Genomic DNA, 15816 nt, shown 5'->3' with positions numbered 1-15816 from the left:
GTATGCTACCTGTACAGTCCTGCTAAGAAGATCATCTGTGTTCTGCAGATGGTTCTGCCAAGTGGTGCTACACCCACTAGACATGGGCACAGCCGAAAAATGTGTTAATTTTCGTTTCATTCATTTTTGTTTTTTTATGTGTTTTTGTTTTTTGGGTCATTCGTTATGATCGAAATTCGTAAATTCGAAAACCTGTAAATTCTAAAATGCGAAAATAAGAAAGACAATCAGAAAATTCTAAATAATAACTAAACTAACAAACTAATAATAACTAATTATAAAATGTTTAAATTATAGGTATTGGAATTTCCTTTAAAATTTGGCTGTTAGTGAACGTAACGAATGCGAATTTATCCGAAGTTACGAATTATCCGAAAAAACGAATGCTGCATCTAAACGAATGGAACGGAATGAATTATTAATAATAGTAATAATTAAAATGTTTTTTTTATTATTATGTCATTACATTCCATTAGTTTAGATATAGCATTCGTTATTTTGGATAATTCATAACTTTGGATACATTTGTATTCATTACGTTCACTAAACAGCCAAATTTTAAAGGAAATTCCAATACCTATAATTTAATAGTTATTATTTCATATTTTTAAATTTCCGTTCTTATTTGCGTTCTTTTGAATTTTCATTCTTATTTTTGGATTTTCAAATTTCCTAAATTTCAGTTTTTCAGATTTTGAATTTCCGAATATTGGAATTTGTTAAACGAATTTGTCGAAATTAGTTAAACAAATTCGGAACTAAACTAATTGAACATATCTAACACCCACAACCATGCAGGTACCATCATATGGGAGGTTAATCAACCACAACTCAAAGGATCCCCTAACAACCTCTGGAGGAACCCCGGCTGTATTGGGGAGATCTGTCTTCACCTCCAATGTGGTCACACCCAACAGAAAGAGATTGAGGACACAGATTCCTTAATCCTTTCTCTGCAGCTGAGGCTGCAGAGTGAATGAACAGGGAGCGCTCTATATATAGGTTCCCTGTTCATTCACGAACTGAAGCATTGTAAACACAGGGGGATTGGTTCCAGTAATTGCAGCCACTCCTGCTAATCTGGGCCCTCTTGTTGAACTTATAGGGCCTGGGCCCCATACAAGAAGGCAGGTTTTGCCCCCTTAGCAGGAAGCAAAAGGTAGATCTTTCAATATGGGTCACAGACAGCAATAAAAACCTGGCAGAGGTCCTTCATACTCCCCATTCTATACAACTAGAAAGAAAGGTAGTGAAAGAAAGATGTAATTATGGACAGGGGGGCTTTTTTTCAGGGGGAACTTGGGGGAACTCAGTTCTTCCTCCTCTGGCTCAGACCCTTTGGTGCCTGCTCATCGCAATCACTTGTAAACACAGAAGTCTGGTTTACAAGTGACAGCTCTGCACTCTGTATGTAATGCAATCCTGATATTTAATGCCCCTTTAAGACCCTCCTACTGTTTTCGTGAATTTGACTGACCACACCCACTATTTTGATGTGATTTGGAGGGTGTGTGTAGGGGGAGAGATTTTGTGGGGCTGTGGTTAAGTTCCAGCCATGGGCGTCCGCTCCATAGGGCAAGGGAGGGCCCCCCCCCCCCCCCCCCCGGAATCAAGAGTAAGGCTCCATTCACACCTAGGCGTTTTAACGCCTGAAGCCCGACGCTATTGCAGCCTAAAATACGCTGGAGGGCTGATTTAACATTGTTCTCTATGGAGATGGTTCACATCTCCATGCCGAACGCCGAAACGTCGTACGCCTGAAGCTCAAAACAAGTCCCTGACCCTTTTTTTCAGGCGGCTTCGGCGTTCAGCATAGCCGACAATGTGTAAATCACCCCTCCAGCGAAAACAAGGTTAAAAAACGACGCGTTTTGTCGCGGCAAATCGTGGTACAAAACGTTGCAATTTGTCGCGACAAATCTCGGTACAAAACGCTGCGCTAACGTGAGAATGCAGCCTTAGACACCACATTTAGCTCCTGCACATCGGTGGGCCAGGAATGCCTGCGCCGCTGATTGTCATGTCTGCCAGTGTCATGTCATGTGTTGCATTTACTATCACGCTCTGCTCCGCTCCCGCCCCTGTTTGCCGCCAGCCAATAGATGATCGCTCCCCCTAAGTTTACAGCCCCGCCCGGCCTGTCGGCGTGACGTCACTCACGCCAAGAGGGGATTATCATGGGACTGATGGGAGAGCTGCCCTTCTGCACCAAGAGAAGCCAGCGCCACCGTTTAGGCAAGTTTAACACACTTTTATAATGGCTGGAATAACAATCACAATTTCACATAGTAAAAATCTAATTGAGCCTTTACCAATTGTGTACTTGGTCCATTGGGATGTACTGAGTTGGCATTGGTACATAAAACTTCAAGATTTTAGGATGTAGGAGGGTACACAGATGTTTGCCAGTTCACTTATTGGAAACCTGTTCTGTAAATGTTTTTAGGCTTCTATTGTTGAGCCTCTCTCCTTCTGAAAATGCCAACTACCTTGCTGTCATGCCAAGACAAAAACTTCAGAACCTTCCTAGTTTCTGACCCAAAATGAGTATGCAGATGAGAGTTTTCACTTCACTGTCTTCATTTCCTGAACGTTTGTTCTGGCTAAATACCTAGGGCCCCATTCAGACTTTCCTAATCTAGTGCAGAAATGCAAACATCTTAACATGCACAGCTTTAAGGTTTGATTTTGATGGCAATGCACCACATTGGACCAGAAAATGCACCTGCACTATGTTTTCTGAATCAGTGCACCATAACACCCTGTAGTGTATTACCATGCATTGTGGTGTGCTACAATGCAGGTGTGTTCCTTTAGTGCATTGGGGAGCCATTAAAATGTCAGTGCAAACATTAATACATGCAAAGTGTGCCAAACTGTGTTGCGGTAAGCCAGCCTGCTTTTACTGACTTCCCTTCTATAGAATTAAAATGCCAGGAGGGTGCACTGGTCAGTGGTCATAGTAACTCATGTATTAATGTCAGTGCAGGACATTTACCCCCTCCCCCCTGCCCTGTTTTTTTTAATATGCAGCATGGGGGGGGGGGGTAAATGTCCTGCACTGGTCATGGTAACTCATGTATTAATGTCCTGCACAGTCAGGGTGCTGTGTAATGTAAATGGGTCCAGTGATGCAGGGTGCTGTGTAATATAAAAGGGTGCTGTGTAATGTAAAGGGGTCCAGTGGTGCAGGGTGCTGTGTAATGTAAAGGGGTGCAGGGTGCTGTGTAATGTAAAGGGATGCAGGGTGCTGTGTAATGTAAAGGGGTCCAGTGGTGCAGGGTTCTGTGTAATGTAAAGGGGTGCGGGGTGCTGTGTAATGTAAAGGGGTCCAGAGGTGCAGGGTGCTGTGTAATGTAAAGGGGTGCAGGGTGCTGTGTAATGTAAAGGAGTCCAGAGGTGCAGGGTGCTGTGTAATGTAAAGGGGTCCAGTGATGCAGAGTGATGTGTCATGTAAAGGGGTCCAGGGTGCTGTGTAATGTAAAGGGGTCCAGGGTGCTGTGTAATGTAAAGGGGTGCAGGGTGCTGTGTAATGTAAAGGGGTCCAGTGATGCAGGGTGCTGTGTAATATAAAAGGGTGCTGTGTAATGTAAAGGGGTCCAGTGATGCAGGGTGCTGTGTAATATAAAAGGGTGCTGTGTAATGTAAAGGGGTCCAGTGGTGCAGGGTGCTGTGTAATGTAAAGGGGTGCAGGGTGCTGTGTAATGTAAAGGGATGCAGGGTGCTGTGTAATGTAAAGGGGTCCAGTGGTGCAGGGTTCTGTGTAATGTAAAGGGGTGCATGGTGCTGTGTAATGTAAAGGGGTCCAGAGGTGCAGGGTGCTGTGTAATGTAAAGGGGTGCAGGGTGCTGTGTAATGTAAAGGAGTCCAGAGGTGCAGGGTGCTGTGTAATGTAAAGGGGTCCAGTGATGCAGATTGATGTGTCATGTAAAGGGGTCCAGGGTGCTGTGTAATGTAAAGGGGTCCAGGGTGCTGTGTAATGTAAAGGGGTGCAGGGTGCTGTGTAATGTAAAGGGGTCCAGTGATGCAGGGTGCTGTGTAATGTAAAGGGGTGCAGGGTGCTGTGTAATGTAAAGGGTTCCAGAGCTGTGGGGTGCTGTGTGATGTAAATGGGTCCAGAGGTGTAGTTTTCGGAGAGGGGGTACACAGTAGTGATAAAGAGATATTGAAAGATGGGGTGTTTTTACATTTTAATGTGGGGGGGGGGGCACTTTTAACCCCCGATAGCGGTCAAAGAAAGGGTTAAATGACTATCGCCGCTGCCAAAGCGCCCCCCCCCCCCCTCCTGAAAAAAGCCCTGATTATAGAAGAAGGAGGTTGCACAACCTAGAATTGTGAAGGCACTGCTTGATCAGGCTACAAAGGATCATGGGAATTTCCTATAACCCTACAAATGAGACTTGACTGAACTCTATGAATGGACCACCTCTCAATATACACTTGTGCAGCACTTCAGCAGCAAGTAAAATCCAGCACAAGTCTATGGGACATTCCTAGTAAGATCTGGAAGAGAATACAGAATGAACAATGACATTCCACATAGCATTACCTGGGTAACAGCTCTCTGCAGCTTCTGCCTCTCTTTCCGCGTCCTTTGCACTATGCTTGGCGTCTTTGTTTTGTGTGGGGGGCGTTTCAGGACCCCCATCCTCCCTGAAAGGGAACTGCAAGAGATCTTTATATCCGCTCGCTGAGAAGGGGAAGGGAGACAGGCGAGGCAAGCATGTTATATATACAGACAGGCTTAGTCAGTAAGGCAAGGAGCAATCTGATGTCACCCATACCAACCCGTCACAAGTAAAGTATATCTCCTGCCAAGACCCTGCCTTTTGGATGGGGTAGGAAAGGGTTAGAACCTCCATTAAGTTTTTACTGCTACTTTAAATTAGAAAGACTGCGCTCATTAAAAATACAAAACCACATAAGCGTTACGTGTAAAAGTCCCAAAAAAGTGCTTGTCACAAATCAAAACAGCTTGAAGGAAACGGTCCGCCAGACCGTTTCCATCGGACATTTCTCCTCCGGATTTAGATCCGATGGTTTTACACACCATCGGATCAAAATCCGCGCGGAAAACATCCGCGGTGACGTATCCGCGCCGATGACGCGGCGACGCTGGAAGGTAAATACTTAAAATCATCTCTTGTAAAGAGCTTCATTGCCTTTAAGAGATCCTGTATGTGTCTCATTCACAAGGGGACGATGTAAAGGAATCTCTCATATTGGTGAAGTGAACTCCTGCGCTGTCTAGAGTGAGGGGACAAGTGAAAAGTGGGGATACTGCTGCAAATAAAAAAGAGGTCTACCTCGATAGACAAAAAGTGATAATTGTAACAAGTGAAATATTTGCGCTGTAAAGTGTTATACAAATTAATGTGTGTGTGCATATAACCACATACATATACAAGTACAAAAAATGGGTGGGGAAAGTCCAAAAAAGGGGGAGTGACACTAATATACCAGTAAACAATATTGTTGAATAGTCATTAATCGAGGGCACAGTGCTGAAGAGGTCCAGGTACAACAAAATCCAACCATGTAGGGGTGCAGTTCATCAATACTTTATCCAATCAATAACGTTGTGAAGTGAAAAATGTTGAAAAACACAACAACAATAAAAAAAAAAAAAAAAATATATATAAAAATAGAAATAAAAATAAATATAAAAATAGAAATAAAAATAAGAATAAGGGTCAAAGTATTTCAGAAGAAGGAGGCCTTGTATCCAAAAAGGGTGAAAGATAGAGAGTGAGCCGTAACCAAGATCTCATATATGCACCTCTAGTGATCCCAGCAGCTCACCTCTAATCTGGCAAGCTGGATTAAATCAGCCTGATCCTGATGGGTGTGGTCCGTTGTTGAATATCACATACGGGTCTCCATAAAGTGTATTACATGAAAAAGTAAAAGGAGTAGAAACCAAATGGTGTGATAACGTCACAGAGAGGGATAGCAATGTCTTCTGATTTAAACCAGTGGAGATGCACTCACATGTGGGTGAAAAAACTGGGGCTCTTATTCACGAACGCCGAGCTCGTCAGTCCCTCCTTCCTCTCCCTTACTGATTCTCCAGGGTTAGGAGTCCCGTGTCCCCAATGGTTCACGAGTCGGCTCTTGTTATGTATGAGGATCTCGGTGGTGTATGTGGGGTAAGAGAGAAGGACAAGCATTTAAAATCGAAATTGCTGCATCAATCCGACGAGTGGCGAACTTGTATATCCAGTGGTCGGATGCTGGAGTGTGTCAAGCCCTCCAATCCCGACGCGTATCGTCAACATGTGACTTCATCAGGGGATGAAGTCACATGTTGACGATACGCGTCGGGATTGGAGGGCTTGACACACTCCAGCATCCGACCACTGGATATACGAGTTCGCCACTCGTCGGATTGATGCAGCAATTTCGATTTTAAATGCTTGTCCTTCTCTCTTACCCCACATACACCACCGAGATCCTCATACATAACAAGAGCCGACTCGTGAACCATTGGGGACACGGGACTCCTAACCCTGGAGAATCAGTAAGGGAGAGGAAGGAGGGACTGACGAGCTCGGCGTTCGTGGATAAGAGCCCCAGTTTTTTCACCCACATGTGAGTGCATCTCCACTGGTTTAAATCAGAAGACATTGCTATCCCTCTCTGTGACGTTATCACACCATTTGGTTTCTACTCCTTTTACTTTTTCATGTAATACACTTTATGGAGACCCGTATGTGATATTCAACAACGGACCACACCCATCAGGATCAGGCTGATTTAATCCAGCTTGCCAGATTAGAGGTGAGCTGCTGGGATCACTAGAGGTGCATATATGAGATCTTGGTTACGGCTCACTCTCTATCTTTCACCCTTTTTGGATACAAGGCCTCCTTCTTCTGAAATACTTTGACCCTTATTCTTATTTTTATTTCTATTTTTATATTTATTTTTATTTCTATTTTTATATATTTTTTTTTTTTTTTTTTTTTTTATTGTTGTTGTGTTTTTCAACATTTTTCACTTCACAACGTTATTGATTGGATAAAGTATTGATGAACTGCACCCCTACATGGTTGGATTTTGTTGTACCTGGACCTCTTCAGCACTGTGCCCTCGATTAATGACTATTCAACAATATTGTTTACTGGTATATTAGTGTCACTCCCCCTTTTTTGGACTTTCCCCACCCATTTTTTGTACTTGTATATGTATGTGGTTATATGCACACACACATTAATTTGTATAACACTTTACAGCGCAAATATTTCACTTGTTACAATCTCTCATATTGTAGTATATTCAATCTTTATTAAGAAACAATTAAAATTGCACTTACATCGTTAAGAAGTATACCAGGCATGTAAGTAAATCAAAAATGCCAGAAAGTCTCACCCACCGCGTTTCGTCAGCAACATCTGACGTCATCAGGGGATGAGACCCCTGATGACGTCAGACATTGCTGATGAAACAAGCTTGGCTGAACTTTCTAAAACACATAATTAAGGTGGCAATGGTGGGTGTGTGAGGGGGTCCTCCCACACAGCCCGCCCTACCTGCTCCGCTTTGAAGCCCAACGGGGCAGAGGGACTCCCTATAAGGGAGTGAGAGGATATAGCCCGCTCAACCAGCCCCGTTAGTCCTTCGCCTCTCTTTTTAGAGACCGCGTGGTCAAAGTGCGTGCATGTTAACCCAATTTCGAGTGCGTGTAAGTGTGGTGGTTTTTGTGGGAGGGGGGTGGGTGTACTAAGCGCAGACTTACCTCGCATAGCACACCCACCGGGAGCCGGGCTGAGACCACCAAACTCAATTCACATGTAGCTGAGTCAGCGCAGTGCCAATCGCGTTGAGCCACCGCAGCTCCCTTTAATACTTTTCACTTCAAGCACTTTATTGGGACTTTTATAAATGTAACATTTATGTGATTTTGTATTTTAAATGAGCACGGTAAAATCTTTCTAATTTAAAGTAAATATCATGGCCTTTTCTAAAACTTGAATACACGCGACTCTGTTTATTTTTAAAAGAGAAGTTCGGAGGGCGCAGGAACGGCTGGCTCAAGCTCTCAGCGACTGGGATGAGGGTGGATCCCCACTTTATTGTCCCAATCTTGCCACAGCCTGGACAGGCTCTGTGAAGTCGGCAGGCTTCAGCCCGCTGTCTGCTGAAAACGGATCATAGTAATGCAGAACGAACTGCACTCCTGTGATATACAGGAGAAGTACAGCCAACTGAGCTTTGGCTGTACTTCTCCTTTAAAGCAGAGCAGCAATTTTTTTTTTATAAAGTCAGCAGCTACAAATACTGCAGCTGCTGACTTTAAAAAAAAGGACACTTGCCTGTCCAGGACGCCCGTGATGTCGGCACCTGCAGCCGATCTCTCCCTTGGCTCTCGGATGCTGCCACCGCCATCTTCGGTGAGGGTATCAAGAAGTGAAGCCTTGCGGCTTCACTGCCTGGTTCCCTACTGCGCATGTGCAATTCGCGCTGCGCGATCCAAATGGTCCCTGCTGTCTTCTGGGACAAATGTGCCTCCCAAAAGACAGTGGGGGGGGGTGAGGGAGGAGGTGCCGAAAGTGGCGTAGATAACCGCAGATAATGCGGCTATCTATGCCCGGAAGTGGGAGCAAATACCTGTCTTAAACAGGTATCTGCTCCCCCCTCCCCCCTGAAAGGTGCCAAATGTGACACCAGAGGCGGGGAGGAATCTGAAAAGCGGAAGTTCCAATTTTGGGTGGAAATCCGCTTTAAGTTTATTTGCACATAATTATATGTTTGTTGAATTTTATTGAACCTTTTTTTTTTTGGTGCAGGGGTTATTATTGTTGTTCTTGTTTTCACTGCTGCCTGGGATTCCGTTGGGAAGGTTCCCCTCACTTCCTGTCCTGGTGACACCCAGCCAAATGACAATCACACCCAAACGGGGACAGTGAAAGCAATAAAAACCTGATAGGAATTCCAAATCTTTTCCACACTCTTCAGAACTAAAAGAAGTGATAAATGTTTTCCTGGAGTTGGTCTTCCAAGACATTGTCACCAAGACAGGAAGTGAGGGGAAATCCCTAAAAGGCAGTTTTAGAAACACCGGGGTAGATTCAGGTACCTTTGCGCATTTTTTACGGAGGCGCAGGGCAACGTTTATGCCCTGCGCCCCCGCAAATTTTCTGCGCTACCCGCGATTCACGAAGCAGTAGCTCCGTAAATTGCGTGGGCGCTCCGGCAAAATGCCCGGCGTAAGCGCGCGCAATTTAAATGATCCCGTAGGGGGCGGGAATCATTTAAATTAGGCGCGTTCCCGCGCCGATCGTAGAGCGCATGCTCCGTCGGGAAACTTTCCCGACGTGCATTGCGGCAAATGACGTCGCAAGGACGTCGTTTGCTTCAAAGTGAACGTGAATGGCGTCCAGCGCCATTCACGATTCACTTACGCAAACTACGTAAAGTTCAAATTTCGCGACGCGGGAACGACGGGTATACGTAACATTGGCTGCCCCTGCTATTAGCCTTACGCGAAAACCGCCGTACGCAAACGACGTACGCAGGCCTCGCGCAACGTTGTGAATCGGCGTTAGTATGCAATTTGCATACTATACGCTGAGCACAACGGGAACGCCACCTAGCGGCCATCGCAAGAATGCAGCCTAAGATATGCGGGCATAAGAGCCTTATGCCACGCATATCTTAGGCTGCAGTCGGCGTAACGAGGTTCCTGAATCAGGAGCATTCGTTACGCCGGCGCAAGTAAGCAATTGCGCAACTATGGTTACGCAGGCGCAATTGCTCTCTTAATCCGGGACACCCTTTATTAGTAAAAGTAGGGAAAGCGAAAACCCCCTGTCAGCCTTTTAAATCTATATGGTCCCATTTCGCATATTGTCTCGCAATAAAAAACCTGAAGGAGGTTCTAACCCTTCCATCCAAGTTTTGGCCCAAGTTACATTTGAATTGTTTACTGGTCTGATTGCAATAAGCTAAAAGCTGCTAAAAGGTTGCTATGAGTTTGTTTGCTCTTTGCGCACCCTTACTGAAAAACCCTGAGAGGTAGCAGAATGTGAATGTTCCATGGAGGGTCGGTCAGGGTCCCTCACCTTACACAAGGAGTGGGGCTCCTTACGTCTGTGTCCTGTAGCCTCAGCTCAGTCACTGTACTCTGTGGGGCGGGAGGGGGGACACGGCTCTGCAGCCCAAATAGACACTTTTTTTTCTTGATCTCCTTCCCGGAAATAAATCTGAAAACAAGAGAAAGAACCCAACATAATTCACACATACATAAATGGACGTGACACTAATAGCGTAGCCCCTCCCACTCCTCAGTTTTGTAGCAAGTAATAGGGATTGAATCATAAGGAACAAATAGGAGGGACCTGTGTCCTGTAATGCACTCCAAGAATAAGGATTTAAAAGTCAAAAATCCTAACCTAGAAAGGAATAAACTTGAAACTTGTTCAGCTGACATGTTTCGGGGGACAACCCCCCTTCCTCAGAGCAAAACTCTAAGGCCCCGTACACACGAGAGGATCTATCCGCTGGAATTTATCCGCGGACCGGTTTCAGCGGATAGATCCCCTGGTGTGTACGATCCAGCGGATATTTTTCCGTGGATATTTTTCCCCGCGATGGATTTCCAGCGGATCAAAATTTCTTAACATGCTAAGAAATCGATCCACTGGAATCCAGTCCAGCGGATTGATCCGATGGTCTGTACAGACTCACCGGATCAATCCGTCCGAATCCATCCCTCGCATGCGTCGTAATGATTCGACGCATGCGTGGAAGTCCTTATATTACAGCGTCGCGCACGACACCGCGTCATCATCGCGGCGACCGCGCGACACGTCACCGCGGAGGGAATTCCGCGGGGATTTTGATCTCATGGTTAGTACAACCATGAGATCAAAATCCGCCAGAGGATTTATCCGCGGAAACGGACCTCCGGACCGTTTCCGCGGATCGATCCTCTCGTGTGTACTAGGCCTAAGGCCCCTTTCAGACGTCCGCTCCGCTCGTCCGTTTATTACAAGTCCGTTTACGGACTTGTAATACATCCCTATGGGATCGCGTCCGTTAGCGGATGGAGCATCCGCTAACATCCGCGACCATCCGCGTCCGTCGGGATCCGCTTTTGCGGACGGAAGAAAACCCTATTTTTCTTCCGTCAGGCGGAACGGATCGGATGCAGACGGACAGACAGAGCGGAGCAGAGACAGGGCGGTCTCTGCACTGTGTGCGGGGACCGCCCTATCCGCCGACAGCTCAAAGGGGATTACGGATGATCCCCGCTGAGCTTTTGCGGACACACGGAGCGGACACAAAAACAGTCCGCTCCGTGTGAAAGAGGCCTAATGCCTCGTACACACGATCGGAAATTCCAACCACAAAAGTCCAATGCGAGCTTTTGAACGGAAATTGTAGGCTCCATCTGATTTTGCGGTCGGAATTTCCGCCAAGAAAAGATGGAGAGCTGGTTCTCAAATTTTCAGATGGAAAAAAAATCCAATCCGAAAATCCGATCGTCTGTAGAAATTCCGACGAGCGAAATTCCGACGCATGCTCGGAAACAATTAGACGCATGATCGGAAGTATTGAACTTAATTTTCTTGGCTCGTCGTAGTGTTGTACGTCACCACGTTCTTGACGGACAAAAGTTCAAAGAACTTTTGTGCGACTGTGTGTAAGCAAGCCAAGCTTGAGCGGAATTCCGTCGGAAAAAACATCCAAGGTTTTTCCGACGGAAAATCCGATCGTGTGTACGCGGCATTACTCTTTGCTCTGAGGAAGGGGGCTTGTTCCCCGAAACACGTCAGCTGGTAACATCATCCATTTGAATCTATGGGATTGGAGTGCTGGCTTTTGTATTTTATGATACGCTATCACTCTTATTGGGTTTATGAGCATAATTTGTGCCTTTTTCCCTTTAATAAAGTGCTGTAGATCAGTAGTCCCCAAACGTTTGGACCTCATGGACCACTAAACTCACAATTTTGAATCCTGCGGACCACCAACATGAATATTACATGCCTTATACACACAATGCCTTGGCTCTCTGCCCCCTCCCCCTGCATCACCCTGCTGCCTTATACAGACTCCTCATTGGATCTCGCCTCCTTGTCCAGCCATGTGCTCAAGCTCTGTGCTCCCTCCCACAGTCTGGAATCAACGTTGCTATTGGAAGTCCCCTCCTTCACCTCCTGCTCAGGGCTGTCTTAATAAGAGGGCACACCTGGGCACTGCCCAGGGGCCCCAGCTGCATGGGGGACCCCTGCACTTTGCCCAAAGCAGTTGGTCCTTGAGCCCACGCTGCCCCAAAATTGGGGGCCCCGTGGTGGCACTGAGAGTGATGGATACACAGGGGAGACAAGCTGGTAGCGGTGCAGAGGGGCCCATAGTGATGGGGAGGCATCAATCTAGCAGATATATTATATGCACAGGACAGCTTTGTTACTTTATATATGTAGTATTTTCCCCACTGTTTCTTTGCTGTACAGAATGATTGTTCATGTAGTTAATGCGGAGCTCCGCCCAAAAGGGGAAGCTCTGCTTGTCTGCCTCCTACCTACTTGATGTCTGTTTACCTGCACTGAACCATTGTAGGGGCCCCAGAGAATTACTTTGCCCAGGGGCCCATGATGCTATTAAGACGGCCCTGCTCCTGCTCTCTGCACTACTCCTAGTAACTCCCTCTGAGTTCACCGGAACTGGAACTACAGAGATGGCATTGGGTAACAATGTAGGCTGACAGTATTGACTGTGGGTGAAGCTGTAAGGCAGGGGCAGCCAACCAGTGGCCCGGGGGCCACATGTGGCCCGCGGAGCCCTCTGATGTGGCCAGCGACCTCCTTCTCTAGAATGGTGGGTTGGCAAGCCCAGATCAAAGGTTGCCGACCTGCCATACAGCAGCATCAGTGTGGTGAATGAAGCTGGTGGTAGAGGAATAACGCGGCTGAGGAGCAGAGCCCCATAAGCCGATGCTTTCTCTACAACGCCGGCTTTTGCCACAGGCGGAGTCTATGGCAAAGTTCAGCTAACCCACAGGATAGACACAGGAGCACTATGCTGCACCCGCAGTGTGGGTAAACCACAGCACATTGGTGTGAAAGCAGTCTTGGGTCCTTTTCACACATTCGGCCCGACCAAACGGGACCCTCAATTTCTTCCCTATAGAGTAACGGATGTCCGTTTACGCCCGCCTACCTCCAATCCGAAAAACAGAAGGGAATTCAGCCCCTCCCATCTGGGTGGATCGGAGGGACTATAGAGTAACCATGACCCTTCATCCGCTCATTGTGGCCCACGACTGGTTAGCAAGTTGCTTAAGTGGCCCTCACTCTTCAAAAGGTTGGGCACCCCTGCTGTAAGGAATGCGATGGATACAATACAACTATCTGCACTTATTATATGTAAGACCCCTTTCACACTGAGGAGTTTTTCAGGCGGTACAGCTCTAAAAATAGCGCTGCTATACCGCCTGAAAAACTCCTGACCAGCAACCTCAATGTGAAAGCCGGAGAGATTTTTACACTGAGGCGATGCGCTGGCAGGAGAGAAAAAAATCTCCCGTCAGCAGCATCTTTGGAGCGGTGAGAGGATCGACGTCTATACCGCTCCTTCCCATTTAAAACAATGGGAAACCGCAGCAATACCGCCCGCAATGCGCCTCTGCAGAGGTGCATTGTGGGCGGTATTAACCCTTTATCGGCCGATAGCGGGGGTTAATACCGCACCGCTAGGGGCCGAATCCTGCGACAAATCCGATGGTATAGCGCAGCTATTTTTAGTATTGACTCTGGGGGGCGCTATACAAATGTACCCCCCACCCTTTTCACATATTTATTTGCAAAAAATTTTGAAAACCATTTATCATTTTCCTTCCACTTCACAACTATGTGCCACTTTGTGTTGGTCCATCACATAAAATCCCCCCCAATTTTCTTTTACGTTTTTGTTTGTAACATGACAAAATGTGGAAAATTTCAAGGGGTATGAATATTTTTTCTAGGCACTGTATCAGTATACCAGAGCTATATAAATGTGGGGAATGAATGAACAGGGCTTTATTTGATAGGACATATCCCGTCTAGCTCTTACCTGTCTTTCTGAGCTGTCAGAGCATGAAGCAGATTAGAGTACCGTTCTGTCCGAGGAGTATCTGTGAGCTGAGAAAGACAATGGGTTACAGATCTGTGTATATTTCTCAGTAACACGCAATCATCACATTTCCTTTCACATCAACAGGTCTCTGAAGGACAAAGCAGGGATGGATTAGAACTAGGGTTGTCCCGATACCACTTTTTTGAGACCGAGTACAAGAACCTTTTTTTCAAGTACTCGCCGACACCGATTACCTATACTTTTTTTTTTTAAATGTCATGTGACAGTGGCAGTATTTTTTTTTTTTTGGGGGGGGGGGGGGGTGGTGGATTGTCAGTGGGGTAGATTCACGTAGGGGCGCGCAATGATATGGCGGCGCAGCGTATCGTATTTATGCTATGCCGCCGTAACTTACATGAGCAAGTGCAGTATTCACAAAGCACTTGCTCCGTAAGTTGCGGCGGCGTAGCGTAAATGGGGCCGGCGTAAGCGCGCATAATTGTGGAAGGGGGGGTGTGTTTTATGTAAATGTATGATGACCTGACGTGATTGACGTTTTTTACGGACGGCGCAACAACGTATTGGTTTCGACGTGAACGTAAATTACGTCCAGCCCTATTCGCGAACGACTTACGCAAGCAACGTAAAAAATTCAAATTTCGAAACGGGAACAACGTCCATACTTAACATTGGCTGCGCCTCTTAATAGCAGGAACAACCTTACGCCGAAAAAGCCTAACATAAACGACGTAAATACATTGCGACGGGCGTACGTACGTTTGTGAATCGGCATATCTAGGTAATTAGCATATTCTACGCCGACAACAACGGAAGCGCCCCTAGCGGCCAGCGGCAGAATGCACCCTAAGATACGACGGCGTAAGAGACTTATGCCAGTCGTATCTTAGGCAAATGTCGGCGTAGCTAGCTTTCTGAATACAGAAAGTAGATACACCGGCGCAGGTTAGCAATTACGCGGCATATCTATGGATACGCCGGCGTAATTGTTCTCTGAATCTACCCCAGTTTGTTTGTTTTTTTTTACTTTTTTTTTTATATATATTTATTGCAATTTTTTTTTTTTTTTTTTTAATCAGCCCTGTTGGGGGTCTTTGGAGAGATATCAGGGGTCTTAACAGACCTCTGACATCTCCCCTTTAAGACAGAGAAAGGGACTAAGGACACAGATTCCCCAGTCCCTTTCTCAGCAGCCTCAGCTGAAATCAATGGAGGGAAGCTCCTCTCCATTCATAAACTGAAGCATCGTAAACACAGGTTACGATGCTCAGTTATGTGAATGGACAGAGTCAGTGATCACTAACTCTGTTCATTCTGAAAAGGTAGGAGCCGGGTTTAGCGGCTCCTACCTCCGCTCTCCATCCTGACAGATTGAGGGGGGAGAGCGGCACGGAGCGGGGGGAGAGAAGACCGGCACGGAGCGGGGGGGAGACAAGACCGGCACGGAGCGGGGGGAGAGAAGACGGGCACGGAGCGGGGGGAGAGAAGACGGGCACGGAGCGGAGGGAAAGAAGACGGGCACGGAGCTGGGGGAGACAAGACCGGCACGGAGCGGGGGAAGAGAAGACCGGCACGGAGCGGGGGTGGACAAGACTGGCACGGAGCGGGGGGAGAGAAGACGGGCACGGAGCGGGGGGAAAGAAGACGGGCACGGAGCTGGGGGAGACAAGACCGGCACGGAGCGGGGGGGAGACAAGACCGGCACGGAGCGGGGATAGACAAGACCGGCATGGA

The 15816-nt window shown here is 46.8% G+C and overlaps 1 protein-coding gene across 1 annotated transcript in view; it reads right to left on the bottom strand.

The window, feature by feature from the left end:
- The window catches only part of PHF1 (PHD finger protein 1), a 95713-nt gene that overhangs the window by 9754 nt on the left and 70143 nt on the right, over nt 1-15816 (bottom strand). Inside the window, exons 10-12 of the mRNA XM_040324975.1 lie at nt 14062-14129; nt 10065-10205; nt 4550-4664 (exon numbers count right to left, since the gene is read on the bottom strand). Of these exons, the coding sequence (XP_040180909.1) occupies nt 4550-4664; nt 10065-10205; nt 14062-14129 (324 nt within the window). The remainder of the gene's footprint in view (nt 1-4549; nt 4665-10064; nt 10206-14061; nt 14130-15816) is intronic.

The sequence above is a fragment of the Rana temporaria genome, chromosome 9 (assembly GCF_905171775.1).
Source record: "Rana temporaria chromosome 9, aRanTem1.1, whole genome shotgun sequence".
Classification (NCBI taxonomy): domain Eukaryota; kingdom Metazoa; phylum Chordata; class Amphibia; order Anura; family Ranidae; genus Rana; species Rana temporaria.
This window is presented reverse-complemented; position numbering and strand designations above follow the sequence as displayed.